Consider the following 17,223-nt stretch of genomic DNA (forward strand, 5'->3'; position numbering starts at 1 on the left):
TTTGAAGTGATGAAAAAAAACGACATTTTTGAAACTTAATTTTCAAAAACGATGTAGCATACACACCATCATTTTGAAAAATGATGAACAAAGTGGCGGCACTCTAAAGGGGAAGTTCTATTCGCCTTGAGGCTGCTTTTAGCTGGTTACTTGTTAGTAAAAGATGATTCGTGCTTTTTTGTCTGTTACAGCGTGATGAATGTGCTTACTCCATTATGAATGGTAGTTTTACCTCCCGTCTCAAAACTTGCTTCTGGGCATGTGCGGGTTTAAAAACGTCGTTTTGCCCACACACTATCATTTTCATTGACACAAAAAATGACATTTTGAAAAGCGACACAAAAAATTCGAGCATGTTCGAATTTTTTTTTTGTCATTTTTCAGAAGACATAAAATGACATTTTGCCCACACACGATCATTTTAATTGACATTTTTAAAAATTTCATTTTATTTCATCACAAAAAATGACCGTCTGTACGCGGCATTATTTTTAACTATGACCCCCATCTTCCTATTTGATTGTCTTTCCCTTTTATGAAAAAGTTGGGCCCCATTGCTTGATAAAAAAACAATTTGACATGTTTAGTGTGCTGTAGCAAAAAGAGGGCACAATTTTTATTAACCTCCCTGGCGGTATGATTATGTCAGATTTTTGCATCTCAAAGCGGTACATTGTTTTGCATAGAAATTTGGCAATTTCTATTGTAGGCCTGTAATTATGAATAACTCACCTAAATCTGTCTAAACAAGAGTCTAGTAGACATCCCGGGTATGATAAAGAAAGACAAAATGCAGCGGCTTCTAAGCGTAGCAAGTGACTTTAATCGAGGCAAATTGTTAAAAGCATGTGAAAAACCTACTCACATTACAGACGTAGGTACAAGCAAAAATAAGAGTGTCATCCGCGGGGTTCCCGGGGACAGCACGATATCCTGGTGCAGGCGGCGTGGAGATGTCCTTCTCTGTGCAGCAGCGGCAGGCAGGAACCGAGGCGCCCTCGAAACTCACAGGCTGAGGTCAGGTTTCCACTGTGGGCTGCAGTCGGCGTCACTTCCGGGCGCGGGAGGTGCGCGCGTTCGAGACTTTCAAGTCTCTTCTTCAGGCGCACCTCCCGCGCCCGGAAGTGACGCCGACTGCAGCCCACAGTGGAAACCTGACCTCAGCCTGTGAGTTCCGAGGGCGCCTCGGTTCCTGCCGCCGCTGCTGCACAGGGAAGGACATCTCCACGCCGTCTGCACCAGGATATCGTGCTGTCCCCGGGAACCCCGCGGATGACACTCTTATTTTTGCTTGTACCTACGTCTGTAATGTGAGTAGGTTTTTCACATGCTTTTAACAATTTGCCTCGATTAAACTCACTTGCTACGCTTATGCACACCATCACTTTATGTGATGAAAAAAAATGACGTTTTTAAAAACGTCACTTTAATTGACCATGTGTGGGAGAAAACGTCGTTTTATGTCTTGTAAAAAACGACCAAAAAAAATTGAAGCATGCTTCAATTTTATGTGTCGTTTTTCAAAAGTGCACTTTTTACTTCACAGAAATTGACCGTGTGTAGCAAAAAACGTCGTTTTCTAAGACGTTTTTTCATCCACGCATGCCCAGAAGCTACTTATGAAGCGAGCTTCAATGGTAAAACGTGGTGGAACGTAACCTCACTTTGCAAGATCATTGTGAGAAAACGATGGTGTGTAGGCAACTTCGTCTTTGAAAATTGAAGTTTCAAAAATGTAATTTTTTACTTCACAGAAAGTGTCGTTTTTTTCCATCACATAAAGTGATGGTGTGTATGCGGCATTAGAAGGGACTGCATTTTGTCTTTCTTTGTCCTTCTACAGATCACACTTCATCTGTCAGCTGGCTGCCATCTAAAGCAAGGCTATAGTCATATAGTGCTGTGGACAATTTGTTGGACTATAGTATTTCCTCAAAAGCACTTTTCTCTGGGACTTTACAATGCTAGCATTGTAAAAGATCTAGGGCACTTTTGGGGATCTAAAGCATAGAAGTAATGCGGTGCGTGAATAGTGGGTGTGGCCAAATTGCGTTAATAGTGGGAGACTATTACTACTATTACTGTGCCCTGTAAGATGTCATGCCCTGTACACACGATCGGTTAGAAACTAATGGAAACGCTCGATTCAAGCGTCTAGCGCAACAACGAGCGTTTCTACGGGCGTTTTGTCGCTTTAATCTGTTCTGTGAAATAGAATATTCACCCAGGAAGAAGATAAAAAAAATCTACAAACATAGCAACAAATGATGAAAGAGATGAGCATTTTTCCTATTGGCTAAAATAAAAAAAAACAAAGTTCAGAAACGTCGGACAACGATGTATGCAAACGCGCAAATGCGTGTGAATATGCGCGACAAAACGTGCAAAAAACGCTGGAAAAAACGACCGAAAACGCTACGCTCAGGTGTGAATGCGTCCTAAACCTTGTTTTTCCAGAAGCAAAAAAATAGGTTCAGACGCAAAAGTTTTCCACGTTTTAGACGCAAAACGCGGCAAAAGGCCGCTAAACGCGGTACCGGCGTTTTGCCGCGATTTTGTTTAAAGACGTTTTTAAAGGTGACCTATTTTTTTACATTAGAAATCTCAAAAATTATGGCAGGTGACGTGGCCAGGTGACGTGGCAAGTGGACAATCCACAACTTGTGGCAGGTGACGTGGCAAGTAATGTGGCCAGGTGATGTGGCAAGTGAACAATCCACAACTTGTGGCAGGTGACATGGCCAGGTGACGTGGCAGGTGAAGTGGCCAGGTCATGTGGCAAGTGGACAATCCACAACTTGTGGCATGTGAAGTGGCCAGTTGACGTGGCAGGTGATGTGGCCAGTAGACAATCCACAACTTGTAGCCAGGTGATGTGGCAGGTGACATGGCCAGGTGACATGGCAAGTGGACAATCCACAACTTGTGGCAGGTGACATGGCCAGGTGATGTGGCAGGTGACGTGGCCAGGTCATGTGGCAAGTGGACAATCCACAACTTGTGGCATGTAGTCAGGTGATGTGGCAGGTGACATGTCCTGGTGACATGGCAAGTGGACAATCCACAACTTTTGGCAGGTGACGTGGCAAGTAACGTGGCCAGGTGATGTGGCAAGTGAACAATCCACAACTTGTGGCAGTTGACGTGGCCAGTGGACAATCCACAACTTGTGGCCAGGTGACGTGCCAGGTGATGTGAGCAGGTGACGTGGCCAGGTGACATGGCCAGGTGACATGGCAAGTGGACAATCCGCAACTTGTGGCAGGTGACGTAGCAAGTGGACAATCCACAACTTGTGGCAGGTGACGTGGCCAGATGACATTGCCAGGTGACGTGGCCAGCGGACATACCACAACTTGTGGCCAGATGTTGTGGCCAGGTGACGTGGCTAGGTGACATGGCAAGTGGACAATCCACAACTTGTGGCAGGTGACGTGGCCAGGTGATGTGGCCAGGTGACGTGGTCAGTGGACAATGCACAACTTTTGGCCAGGTGACATGCCAGGTGATGTGAACAGGTGACGTGGCCAGGTGACATGGCCAGGTGATGTGGGAAGTGGACAATCTGCAACTTGTGGCAGGTGACGTGGCAAGTGGACAATCCACAACTTGTGGCAGGTGACGTGGCCAGATGACATTGCCAGGTGACGTGGCCAGCGGACAATCCACAACTTGCGGCCAGGTGACATGGTCAGGTGACGTGACAGGTGACGTGGCCAGGTGATGTGGCAAGTGAACAATCCACATCTTGTGGCAGGTGACGTGGCCAGGTGACGTGGTCAGTGGACAATCCACAACTTGTGGCCAGGTGACGTGCCAGGTGATGTGAACAGGTGATGTGGCAGGTGACGTGGCCAGGTGACGTGGCAAGTGGACAATCTGCAACTTGTGGCAGGTGACGTGGCAAGTGGACAATCCACAACTTATGGCAGGTGATGTGACTAGGTGATTTGGCAAGTGGATAATCCACAACTTGTGGCAGGTGACGTGACTAGGTGATTTGGCAAGTGGATAATCCACAACTTGTGGCAGGTGACATGGCCAGGTGACATGGCCAGGTGATGTGGCAAGTGGACAATCCACAACTTGTGGCAGGTGACATAGCCAGTTGACGTGGCAGGTGACGTGGCCAGTGGACAATCCATAACTTGTGGCAGGTGACGTGGCCAGGTGACGTGGCCAGGTGACATGGCAAGTGGACAATCCACAACTTGTGGCAGGTGACGTGGCCAGGTGACGTGACCAGTGGACAATCCACAACTTGTGGCAGGTGGCGTGGCCAGGTGACGTGGCAGGTGATGTGGCAAGTGGACAATTCACAACATGTGGCAGGTGACGTGGCAAGTGGACAATCCACAGCTTGTGGCAGGTGATGTGACAAGTGACAGGCTAAATACAAGTACACTGTTGCTCTCTCAGCTGCTACTCACTCTGGTCTCACAAAATGGCTGAAATGGTTAAACAATACTGTTTTTTTTTAGCTTAGGGAGGGTCTTATGATGTTTCTTAACTAAGCGCTTATAAACGCAAAAGCGGTAAAAAGCGGTAAAACGCTGCGAAATTCGCGGCAAAACCAGCGTTTTTAAACGTGTGCATGGGGCCTAAGGAGAATGGTTTCCCATCATTGGTGTCAACTGGTGAAATAGTGCCCCAAGGGCCAGATATAGACAAACAAAGGGCCACATCTGGCCTCCAGGTCACAGTTTTAAGATCACTGGGTTAGATGAATGGTGGGGAGCCCCCTTGTAGTTGACGGTCACTGATGGCAGGCGAGGTGGTGAGTACCTTGGCGGTTCACTTCTGCATTTCCCCAGTGGGCCCAGGGCACTTGTGGCCTGGATCACAAACTGGTATTTTAAAGCAGCCACTGAAAAGCTCCTGAAAACTGTTTCCCATTCATTTCAATGGATCCTTTCACACTGGGAGCAGTGCACTGGCGGGGCTGTGAAAAAGTCCTGCAAGCAGCATCTTTGGAGCATGTCTGTAGCACTTAAAAAAGTGCCTCAAAAATGCCCATCTCTATTGAAATGAATGGAAATCGCTTCAAAAGCACCTGAAGAGTGCACAAAAAGCGCTGCAAAATGTTTTTTTTTTAGAAAGATGACCTTAAAAAAAGTGCACCGTTAACGCCACAAAAATGTCCGACGTTTTATGGGCAGTTATCGAGCGCCTCAGTTTGAAAGGGGTCTTATCAGAGCCCTCTTGCTCTTAGGTATTCCTGAGTAATGTACTTGGTGTCCCAGTGATAGCTGTGAATCAGATCTTCTTCCAGCCTACAACTCCCAGAATTCCACAGCTTAAAGCGGAGGTCTGCCCACCCCTGCAAAAATTAAAAGCCAGCAGCTGCACATACTGTAGCTGCTGACTTTTAATAATAGGACACTTACCTGTACTGGGGTCCAGCGATATCGGCACCACAGATGATGTTTCCATCAGCTGCCGAGTTCTGCCGCCGCCATTGCCAGTAAGGGAACCCGATAGTGAAGCATTACGGCTTTATGCCGGGTCTCTACTGCACATGTGCGAGACACCGCTGCTCTATCCTACTGGCCCGGCGCCGGAGGAAGAAGGAGAAAGCCGAGCTGCTGACATAATGCGCCGAGGCCCTGTCTCACGAAAGTGGGGATAGGGTACCTGTCAAAATCTTTATTTGCAGTGTTGAGGTTGACCAATGAAGATGTGGTGAGTTATAAATTTGATTGCAAAGGGATCACTAAGAAAATCAACGGAGTGTGTGAAAATCCCAATGTTGTCAAATGTTGCTGAAATTTCTTTTATGTTTTAGTAAGACCCCTTTCACACTGGGGCATTTTTCAGACGCTTTTCGGGTAAAAATAGCACCTGTAAAGCACCTTTTCCGGCCGCTAGCGGGGGTTAAAAGTGCCCCACTAGTGGCCGAATACCTCTGCAAAAATTACGTTAAAGGGCTGCTAAAAATAGCGTCGATTTACCGCCACAGCTGCCGCCCTGACCCAAGTGTGAAAGGGGTCTAAGGCTCCATTCACACTAATACAGGTAGGTAGAAAACTAATCAGCGCAATAAAGACAAATGAAACACAGAAAGCAGCTGTACACTGGGATTCAATTAAAAAAATTCCTAAAGGTACATGTAAAAAGATAGTGCAGCGCTAAAATAAAGTCCAAATAAAAGTCATCCAGGTGATCTTTTAAACGTGACTGGTAGTAGACAAAAACATGCAGGTGATGTAGCGTGGGATAGCAGGACACCTCCACCAATGATAGTAATGGCCGCTCACCTCACAAATATGACCCTCTGTTAGATAAGGTCAAAACACGCTTTCCCATATGGGTGTATACAAGGCACATCTCCAGCAAAGACCAGACAGGGAAATGCAACACTCTCAGGATAGGTCAGCATAGATTGCAGGGATGGAATCTTGGCTTCACATTTGCGGTGACATGACAGATGACAAACACGACACGCAGTCCCCTCCCTGGTGATCGCCTGCTTGCACACGCTGCATGACTTCACCTTCTTAAAGTTCTTTATCTTGAATGTGTGACAGTTCTGTCCCTCCAGGTCTTCAGGCATGAATGGCCATGTTGGAAACAGTGGGGGTGAAAACTGTCAGATTTGAGTAACCTTCTAATGGTCACATGTATTTGGGTGGAGTGGCCATGTGACCATTAGAAGGTTAATCTTTTCCAGGCAGAAGATTGAAAAAATCTACCAACATAGCCACAAGTGATGAAAAGATGATAATTTTTCCTATTGGCTAAAATAAAAAACGTCGAAGTACAAAAACGTCGGATGACGCTGTATGCAAACGCGCAAATAAGCATGAATACGCGCGACAAAACGCCGGAAAAACCGAACGACCGGCGCTCAGGTGTGAATGCAGCCTTAAACTTTGGATTGCCAGTAACTTGGTCTGTGGATGTTTTACAAGACCAGCATTTAGAAAATGCGGAAATTCCACTTTTGGGTGGAACTCTGCTTTAAGGGAGGTTGCCTCCAAGTCGGATTCTTATCTTAATTGATGTGATTTGGATCCAACATTACAAAAAGATTACCCAGGCATTCCCTGAAGTTGCCTCGAAGTTGCCTGGCAACGTTGTGTCGACTTCCAGGTCGCGGCAGTGTGAACCACTTCTCTTCTCTTTTATACTCTGTAGCTCCTGAAGTGTAGGTTCATTTTATTTTTATTTTTTTACACTTTATACTGTATTTTGTATTGCTGTATTCAGTTTTATATGAATAAATGGTAGTGGAACAAATAATCTGAGTTTCCATTATTTTTAATGGGAAAATTTGCTTTGATATACAAGTGCTTTGGATTATAAGCACGTTTCTGAAACAAATTATGCTTGCAATCCAAAGTTTTACTGCATTATAAAAAATAAACCTACCTCTTGGGTCTGATAAAAACTTCCTGTAACCTGACTAATTGTTGTCTTTGTTGTTTTACCCCTGTTCTATTTTTGTTAGTTTATTTTTAGCAGTAGTAATAAGTAGCATTAAAATACAATATGTTTTTGTGAGTTAACTTGTTGTACAACATTTTCTTGTCACTTTCAGGATTGGCAGTTAAATGTAAGTTATATTGACTGAAAGGATGTCGTAAACTGATATACCTATGCTCTCTAGAATATATATTCCGAGGTGCCTCCCTGTGACGACTATTAACAAGTCTGCTCAGTGTGTGTGTGTGTGTGTCCTTGTGTGTGTGCTTTACATTCTCTGCTCTGTGAGGAGAGGCACACAGTCCATCTGTACTAAGAACAGCGGTGCTTCTACGATCACAGGTAAGTGTGCTACCCACCGACTAGTATATGCAGAGACAATCACAGATAATTACAGACAATTGTAATGATTTATGGGACCTGGGGACCTACCATTGTTTATATTTACATCTATGTAGAAGAGAACATTCATTTTAGCATGTAGCTATACAGTAAGATTGTATACAAAATAAGTACATTTATGTGTAATTATTCTTAAAGAGTGCATTATTTACTATAGATGTGTGTATACTGTATGTGTGTGTGTGTGTATATAGATATATATAAGCATTATAACTTGTTTATGGATATAAACAGTATATTGTGACAGAGCAAGTCTCTGCCACTGTAAAAATAGCGGGGGATATGACACAGGATTCACATGAAGGGTTAATGCGAGAACCTGGACTATTGTTTCTGAGCAGAGAAAACTGTGGTTTTGGTTTTCTCAGGATTCTGTAGTTCTTGATCGCACCTTTCAGTCCTGTGTCTCGATTTTACCAGGTGCTTGCAGTCTAATAGCTAGATTCAGATAGACTTATGCCGCGTACACACCATCACTTTGATGTGATGAAAAAAAATGAAGTTTTTAAAAACGTCAATTTAAATGACCGTGTGTGGGGAAAACGTTGTTTTATGTCTTGTGAAAAACGACAAAAAAAAATTGATGCTTCAGTTTTTTGTGTCGTTTTTCAAAACGTAGTTTTTTGTTTCATAAAAATTGACCTTGTGTAGCAAAAAAGGACGTTTAAAACGACGTTTTTAAACCCACGCATGCTCAGAAGCTAGTTATGAAGCGAACTTCAATGGAAAAAAGTGGTGAATGTAACCTCGCTTTGCTAGAGCATTGTGAAAAAACGATGGTGTGTAGGCAACGTCGTTTTTGAAAATTGAAGTTTCAAAAATGTCGTTTTTTACTTCACAAAAATTGTCGTTTTTTTCATCACATAAAGTGATGGTGTGTACACGGCATTAGGCTGGCGTATCAGTAGATACGCCAGCCTAAGTCAGAATCTGCGCCCACGCAAATTTAAGCGTATTCTGGTAACCAGATACGCTTAAATTAGGCTAAGATACAAGTGTCTTACACCGTCGTATCTTAAAGTGTAATTTTTAGGCTGGCCGCTAGGTGGCACTTCCATTGCGGTCGGCGTAGAATGTGTAAATCACTAGATACGCCTATTCACGAACGTACGCCCGGCCGACGCAGTAAAGATACGCCGTTTCCTTAAGAGATAGGCCGCCTAAAGATAAACATGCCCCCTAGGTGGTGTAGCCAATGTTAAGTATGGCCGTCATTCCCGCGTCGAAATTTTTAATTTTTATGTTGTTTGCGTAAGTCGTCCGTGAATAGGGCTGGACGTAATTTACGTCCACGTCGAAACCAATACGTCCTTGTGGCGTACTTTGCCGCAATGCACACTGGGATATGTACACGGACGGCACATGCGCCGTTCGTAAATAATGTCAATCACGTCAGGTCACACCCCATTAACATAAAACACGCCCCCTCAGCCAAATTTGAATTAGGCGCACTTACACCCGCCGCATTTACGCTACGCCGCCGTAACTTAGCAGGCAAGTACTTTGTGAATCATGTACTTGCCTCGCTAACTTACGGCGGCGTAGTGTAAACACGATACACTACGCTGCCGCAAAGTTAAGGCGGCCTTTATGAATCTAGCTATAAGTACACAGGTGTGCAGGGTCATATATATGCAAGCCTGAGGATATCTTATGCCGCATACACACGATCGGTTTGTCTGATGAAAACGGTCTGATGGACCGTTTTAATCAGACGAACCGATCGTGTGTGGGCCCTATCGGTTATTTATCTATCGGTTAAAAAACTAGGAACTTGTTAAAAAATTATCTGATGGTTAACTAACCGATAGAAAAAAACGTTTGTCTGTGGGTACGTCCATCGGTTAAAAATCCATGCATGCTCAGAATCAAGTCGACGCATGCTCAGAAGCATTGAACTTAATTTTTCTCAGCACGTCGTTGTGTTTTACGTCACCGCGTTCTGAAACGATAGTTTTTTTAACCAATGGTGTGTAGGCACGACTGATGAAAGTCAGCTTCATCGGATATCTGATGAAAAAATCCATCAGACCGTTTTTATCGGTTGAACCGATCGTGTGTACAGGGCATTAGAGCTCATAGTTTGGAGACAGCTCCCAGTGTGGGAGACAGAAGGTCTCGCCCAGGGGTCAGAGGAATCCCAGCCAGGAGCCAAGAGACAGAAGGTCTCACACAGGGTTTAGAGGTGATCCAGCCAGGAGTCAAGAGACAAGAGGTCTCAACCAGGGGGTCAGAGGAACCCCAGTTAGGAGTCAAGAGACAGGAGGTCTCACCCAGGGTCAGAGGAACCCCAGCCCAGATCCAAGAGACAGGAGATCTCACTCAGGGGTCAGAGGGGCCCCAGCGAGAAGCAAAGAGGCAGGAGGTCTCACCCAGGGTCAGAGGGGCCCCAGCGAGGAGCGAAGAGGCAGGAGGTCTCCTCCAGGGGTCAGAGGAGCCCAAGCCGCCAGCCAGGAGACAGGAGGTCTCAACCAGGGGGTCAGAGGAACCCCAGCCTAGAGCCAAGAGACAGAAGGTCTCACCCAGGGTTTAGAGGTGATCCAGCCAGGAGTCAAGAGACAGGAGGTCTCAACCAGGGGGTCAGAGGAACCCCAGCCCAGAGCCAAGAGACAGGAGGTCTCACTCAGGGGTCAGAGGGGCCCCAGTGAGGAGCGAAGAGGCAGGATGTCTCACCCAGGGTCAGAGGAACCCCAGCCCAGAGCCTATAGATTTTCTTTTGGACTCAAGTCAGGTGATTGGCTGGGCCATTCTAGCAGCTTTATTTTCTTTCTTTAACCACTAGGCTACCGCCCATTCTGGGAGGATGTCATATGACGTCCTCGTCTTCCCGTGCCACTAGGAGGCGAGTGTGCCCTGCCGGCGGTGCGCGCGCACACCCGCCGTGACACTGGAAACCCGGTGTGTGTGCCTGGTGGCCACGATGTCCGCCGGGCACCGTGATTGCCCAGTAACTAAGCAGGTCCTGTCAGTGAGAGGAGACCGATGGTGTGTCCCTTGTACATAGAGACACCGATTGATCACCTCCCCCAGTAAGTCCCCTCCCCCCTTCAGTTAGAATCACTCAATAGGGTACACATTTAACCCCTTGATCGCCCCCTAGTGTCAACCCCTTCCCTGTCAGTCACATTTACACAGTAATCAGTGCATATTTATAGCACTGTCCGCTGTATAAATGTGATTAGTTCCAAAATAGTGTCAAAAGTGTCCGATGTGTCCGCCACAATATCGCAGTCACGATAAAAATCGCAGATCGCCGCCATTACTAGTAAAATAAATAAAATAAAAATGCTATAAATCTATCCCCTATTTTGTAGCCGCTATAACTTTTGCGCAAACCAATCAATATACGCTTATTGCGATTTTTTTACCAAAAATTTGTAGAAGAATACATATCGGCCAAAACTCAGGAAAAAAAATGTTTTTTTTATATATTTTTGGGGGATATTTATTATAGCAAAAAGTAACAAATATATATTTTTTTTTTAAATTGTCACTCTTCTTTTGTTTATAGCGCAAAAAAAACGCAGAGGGGATCAAATACCACCAAAAGAAAACTCTATTTGTGGTGAAAAAATGATTAAAATTTCATTTGGGAACAGTGTTGTATGACCGCGCCATTGTCATTCAAAGTCTGACAGCGCTGAAAGCTGAAAAAGTGCAGGAAGGGGGTGAAAGTGCCTGTATTGAGTTTCCTTGGCTTTGTGTTTGGGATCATTATCTTGCTGAAATGTCCACCCTCATTTCATATTCATCATTCTGGTAGATGGCAGCAGATTTTTTATCAAGTCTTGGTACATTTTTCCATTCATCCCTCCTTCAATGATATGAAGTTTCCCAGTACCGTATGCTGAAAAACAGCCCCACACCTTGATGTTCCCACCTCCAAACTTCACTGCTGGAGGTGTTTTTGGGGTGATGTGCAGCGTCATTTGACCTCCAAACGTGTGTATTGTGGCATCCAAAGAGTTTAATTGGGGTCTCATCTGACCAGACTATATTCTCCCAGTTATTCAGAGGCTTGTCAAAATGTTGTGCAGCAAACTTTAAACATGCTCTTTCTTCAGCAATGGGGTCTTGCGTGGTGAGCGTGCATACAGGCCATGGCGGTTGAGTGCATTTTCTTATTGTTTTCTTTGAAACAATTGTACCTGCTAATTACAGGTCTTTCTGAAGCTCCCAACAAGTGATCCTTGGCTGTTGCATGAGGCCCCTTTCAGACTGGGGCGGGAGCCGCGGTGGCGGTATAACGCCGCTAAAAATAGCGGCGCTATACCGCCGGGATTGCCGTGGGAATCAGCCGCTAGCGGTGCGGTATTAACCCCCGCTAGCGGCTGATAAAGGGTTAATACCGCCCGCAATGCGCCTCTATAGAGGCGCATTGCGGGCAGTATTGCCACGGTTTCCCATTGTTTTCAATGGGAAGGAGCGGTGAAGGAGCGGTATACACGCCGCTCCTCTCACCGCTCCAAAGATGCTGCTGACAGGAGATTTTTTTGTCTCCCGCCAGCACATCGCCTCAGTGTGAAAGCCCTCGGGCTTTCACATTGAGTCGGCAGTGAAGGAGTTTTTCAGGCGGGATAGCAGCGCTATTTTTAGCACTGTACCGCCTGAAAAACTCCTCAATGTGAAAGGGGCCTAACCAGTGCTTTAAGTGGGCCGGAACGCGGCGGTACTCAGTACCGCCACTTCCAAAAATGGCCCTGGAGAGTACCAGCACCTCTCCGTGCGCCCAGTACGTGGGTTTCCGGTACCGGAACGCAGCGGAGAGCTAGCTACAGCATTGTAGTCAGGGGCGTCTCCAGGGTGGGGCCTGAGCGGGCCACGTCCCCCCCAATTTTACTGTGTGCCCCCCCCAAGTAATGTTGTCTGTTTGTATTGCAGACAGACCGCGAAACAATAGCCGCCGCGGCTGTCCGCGATCCGTCTGCGGCGCTGAATGACGGAATCATGACTGTTATTGTCATGTGACGTCGCCACAGTGCCGCTAATTATCATGGGAGTTGTAGTCTCCGCGGCCGTGCGGGCGGCGTCGGCTACGTGCTTGAGTCAAGCTCAGCCTGCTCCCGGGGGGTGGAGACGAGTCAGTCAGTTACTGTGATAGCAGCGGAGCCAGGCCGTGTGCTAGACCAGACCTCCCATTTGCCCGCCGACTTCAGTGCCTGCCTCGCTCTGCTGCCACAAGGTAGGTCAGGAAAAAACGTAATTTGATGGCAATTGGAAATACCATTTTATTGGTGGTGATGGACAATTTTCATTTCTGTTAGCTCCCTCCCTCCATGTTACCTCCATGAGAGCTCATTATATATATATATATATCAGTATTGGGGGGGGGAGCACCGGCGCCTAATAGAGTACCGGCACCTCTTTTGGCCCACTTAAAGCACTGGGCCTAACTCTTCTAATAATTATTTTCACTCCTCTGTCAGAAATCTTACGTGGAGCATCTGTTTGTGGCTGGTTTAGGTGAAATGATGTTCCTTCTGCTTCTGGATTATGGCTCCAACAGTGCTCACTGGAACATTCAGAAGTTTAGAAATCCTTCTTTAACCAATGCCATCAGTATGTTTTGCAACAATCAGGTTGCAAAGGTCTTGAGAGAGCTCTTTGAGTTTACACATTATGAGATGTTTCTTGTGTGACACACAATGGTAATAAGACACTTTTTTATAGGATAACAGTTGAGACTGAACCTGCTGTTATTAATTTGCACTGTCAAGGGACAGGATTGGTTTCTAATTACTGATAGATTCAGCTGGTGTCTTGGCTTTCCATGCCTTTATGCACCTCCATTTCTTCATGTGTTCAATACTTATTCCCTGTGTTATTCCATTTTATTAAATACATTTTTGAATGTATTTGTTTTGGTTTCTTTGTAAATATAGATTGCATGGATTGTTACCGACGTGGTGAACATTTCATGTCAATAGCACCTTTAGAAATATACAGTATTTACCTAGAAAAATGGTGACGTGTTCAATACTTATTTTACCAGCTGTGTATATGTAGCTCTATATATAAATATATATATATATATATATATATATATATATACCGTGTTTCCCGCGAAAATAAGACCTACCCCGATAATAATACCTAGCATGATTCTCAGGAGGGCTGCAATATAAGCCCTACCCTGAAAATAAGCCCTAGTAAAATTTGTTAAAAAATGTTTTAATCCACCTGGCTCCCCCTCCTCCGCTCTCCTCCTACCCGACGCCTGCGGCCCCCCCTTCCAGTGCACAGAGCGGGCCAACACCAGTGAGACAGCGGCTCCCCCCCTCCGCTCTCCTCCCGCCTGATGCCTACAGCCACTCCATCCTCAGCACACAGAGCGGACAGATGCCAGCGGGACACCGGCTCCGCTCTCCTCCCGCCCGACGCCCACGGCCCCCCCTCCCCAGTGCACGAAGCGGACCAATGGCAGTGAGACAGTGGCCCCCCCTTCCGCTCTCCTCCTGCCCGATGCCCGCAGCCCCTCCCTCCTCTGCGCATGGAGCGGACAGATGCCAGCGGGACACCGGCTCCCCCTACTCCGCTCTCCTCCTACCCGACGCCTGCGGCCCCCTCTTCCAGTGCACGGAGCGGCCCGACGCCAGCGGGGATCCCGGAGCAGAGAAGAAGAGCCCAAGGAGACCATACGACCGCCAGGTCAGCTGCAAGAAAGGTATATTGCCCACAAAACCATTACAAAGGGAGACACACTGCACCCCACATTGGCACAATTCCTAAAAATGTAATTGCATAATTCTATAAGGATGAATTTTAAGATGCTTTTTAGGTCCTGACCTCAGAGGGAGGGGGGAGAAGAAAGGGGACACAGGAGATGGATAAATGACACAGCAGAAGCAGTATGCATTATATTATGCTTTAAAAGAAAAGGATTATTTTTTTTTTTTTTTTTTTTTTTTTTAGGGTTACAACCACTTTAAGATCATTGTACATATCGTAAAAAAATAAGACATCTCCCGAAAATAAGCCCTAGTGTGTTTTAGGTTGCCAAAATGAATATAAGACCCGGGCTTATTTTCGGGGAAACACGGTATATATATATATATATATATATATATATATATATAGATATATCTATATATTTACACATACACACACACACACACACTCAACCGCCACTTTATTAGGTAAAAATTGCTAGTAACTGGTTGGGCACCCTTTTTCCTTCAGAACTGCCTTAATTCTTCATGGTATATGCCTTTCATGCCTATGCCTATGTATGACATTTGGTGTTTACAAGTTAAAATCCATATTTTTGGCTAGAAAATTACTTAGAACCCCCAAACATTATATATATATTTTTAGCAGAGAATCTAGAGAATAAAATGGCGATTGTTGCAATATTTTATGTCATACGGTATTTGTGCGGCGGTGTTTTAAACACAACTTTTTGGGAAAAATTTACTTTCATGAATTTTAAAAAAATGAAAAAGTAAAATTAGCCCAATTTTTTTGCATAATGTGAAAGATGATGTTATGCCGAGTAAATAGATACCAAGCATGACACGCTTTATAATTGCACGCACTCGTGGAATGGCGACAAACTACGGTAACTAAAAATCTCCATAGGCGACGCTTTAAACTTTTTTTACGGTTACCAGGTTAGAGTTACAGAGTAGGCCTAGTGCTATAATTATTGCTCTCGCTCTTACGATCGCGGCGATACCTCACATGTGTTATTTGAACACCGTTTTCATATGCGGGCGCGACTTCCGTATGCGCTTTCTTTGCTGCGCAAGCTCGCGGGGAGGGGGGCGCTTTAAAAAAATTTTTTTTTGTTTTCTTATTTATTTATTTATTTTTTCTAATATTAAATTTTTTTTTTTTTTTTTTTTACATTTTGATCACTTTTATTGCTGTCACAAGGAATGTAAACATCCCTTGTGACAGCAATAGGTGGTGACAGGTACTCTTTATGGAGGGATCGGGGGTCTAAAACACCCCCGAGCCCTCCTTTGCACTTCAAAGTATTCAGATCGCCGAAAACGGCGATTCTGAATACCGTGTACTTTTTTAAATCCGGCGCCATTGGCATCTGAGAAACCCGGAAGTGACGTCATGACGCCGCTTCCGTGGTTTCAATGCGGACACTGAATCAAAGCCGTTTACGGCTTTGTTTCAGAGCTCGCCGAGACGCTGGAGGCGCCGGATCGTGGATCGGGTCTCCCGGTGGGACGGGAGGCCCGGTCAGAGCGGCGAGAGTCGGCGGGAGGGGGGGATGTCCCCTCCCGCTCCTCCGGCATAACAACCGAGCGGCTTTTAGCCGCATCGGTTGTTATGTTTGGAAAGCCGATCGCCCGCTCTAAACAACGGTACCGGGATGATGCCTGCGGCTGCAGGCATCATCCCGGTATAACCCCTGAAAGCCGAGGACGCATATATGCGATCCGTCGGCGTGAAAGGGATATATATTCAACAAGGTGTTGGAAACTTTGATTTTGGTCCATAGTGACATGATAGCATCACACAGTTGCTACAGATTTGTCGGCTGCACATCCAAGATGTGAATCTCCAATTCCACCACATTCTAAAGGTGCTCTATTGGATTAAGATCTGGTGACTGTGGAGGCCATTGGAGTACAGTGAACTCATTGTCACGTTGAAGTACTTGTTTAGTTTTCCAAAAATGTCCAACATGCCCAAATCCCTTATATTCGATAGCTACATAAAAACCAGTCGTTGCTGTGTCCCCTAATGGTGTGATATTTGAACAAAAATTCTTAGTTATGCATTTCGAAAGAAAATTATTTCTGAGGTTGACCTATGTATGGCCAATGTAAGCCTTGGATGCTGATCTATATTGATGCTCATTACGGTCCCAGCTGTGGCAGAGCCGGGCAGCCCATACCTGCAACTACGGAGACACCCCTAAGACTTCACCCTTGGACATCCAGTCTGATAACACTTCACTAGAAGGCAACAGGAAGTTAAAGGAACACTAAAGGCAACATCTATTTTTTTTTTAAATAGCAAACATGTTATACTTACCTCCACTGTGCAGCTCGTTTTGCACAGAGTGTCCCCGAATCCTGTCTTCCGGGTTCCCTTGGCGGCTGTCTTGACTCCTCCTCGCAAAAGCTTTCCACTTTCATGCGAGCAAGCTCGCATGGTGGAAAGCTTTTGCGGGCGTGCTCCCGTGATACAGCGGCGGGCATAGCCGCCGACTGTATCACTAGGCCCGGCGCGCCGCGTCATCGGATGTGATTGATAGCAGCACCAGCCAATGGCTGCGCTGCTATCAATCCGTGCAGCCTAGCCAATCAACGGCCAGGCTAGGAACCGAAGAGGATCACGAGGACGCGCGCTGGACTTTCGAGGGGTGAGGTAAGTAAAACGGGGGTTCGGGGGGGCGGTACCGTTGGATGTTTTTTCACCTTAATGCTTAGG

General features: G+C 45.8%; 1 protein-coding gene across 1 annotated transcript in view; it reads left to right on the forward strand.

The window, feature by feature from the left end:
* Positions 1-7,583: 7,583 nt before the first annotated feature.
* Positions 7,584-17,223, forward strand: part of LOC120945784 (putative ferric-chelate reductase 1) — a 39,277-nt gene continuing 29,637 nt past the window's right edge. Inside the window, exon 1 of the mRNA XM_040360187.1 lies at positions 7,584-7,767. Within this exon, the coding sequence (XP_040216121.1) occupies positions 7,599-7,767 (169 nt within the window). The 5' untranslated portion in view covers positions 7,584-7,598. The remainder of the gene's footprint in view (positions 7,768-17,223) is intronic.

This window comes from Rana temporaria, chromosome 7 (genome assembly GCF_905171775.1).
Source record: "Rana temporaria chromosome 7, aRanTem1.1, whole genome shotgun sequence".
In the NCBI taxonomy this organism is placed as follows: Eukaryota; Metazoa; Chordata; class Amphibia; order Anura; family Ranidae; genus Rana; species Rana temporaria.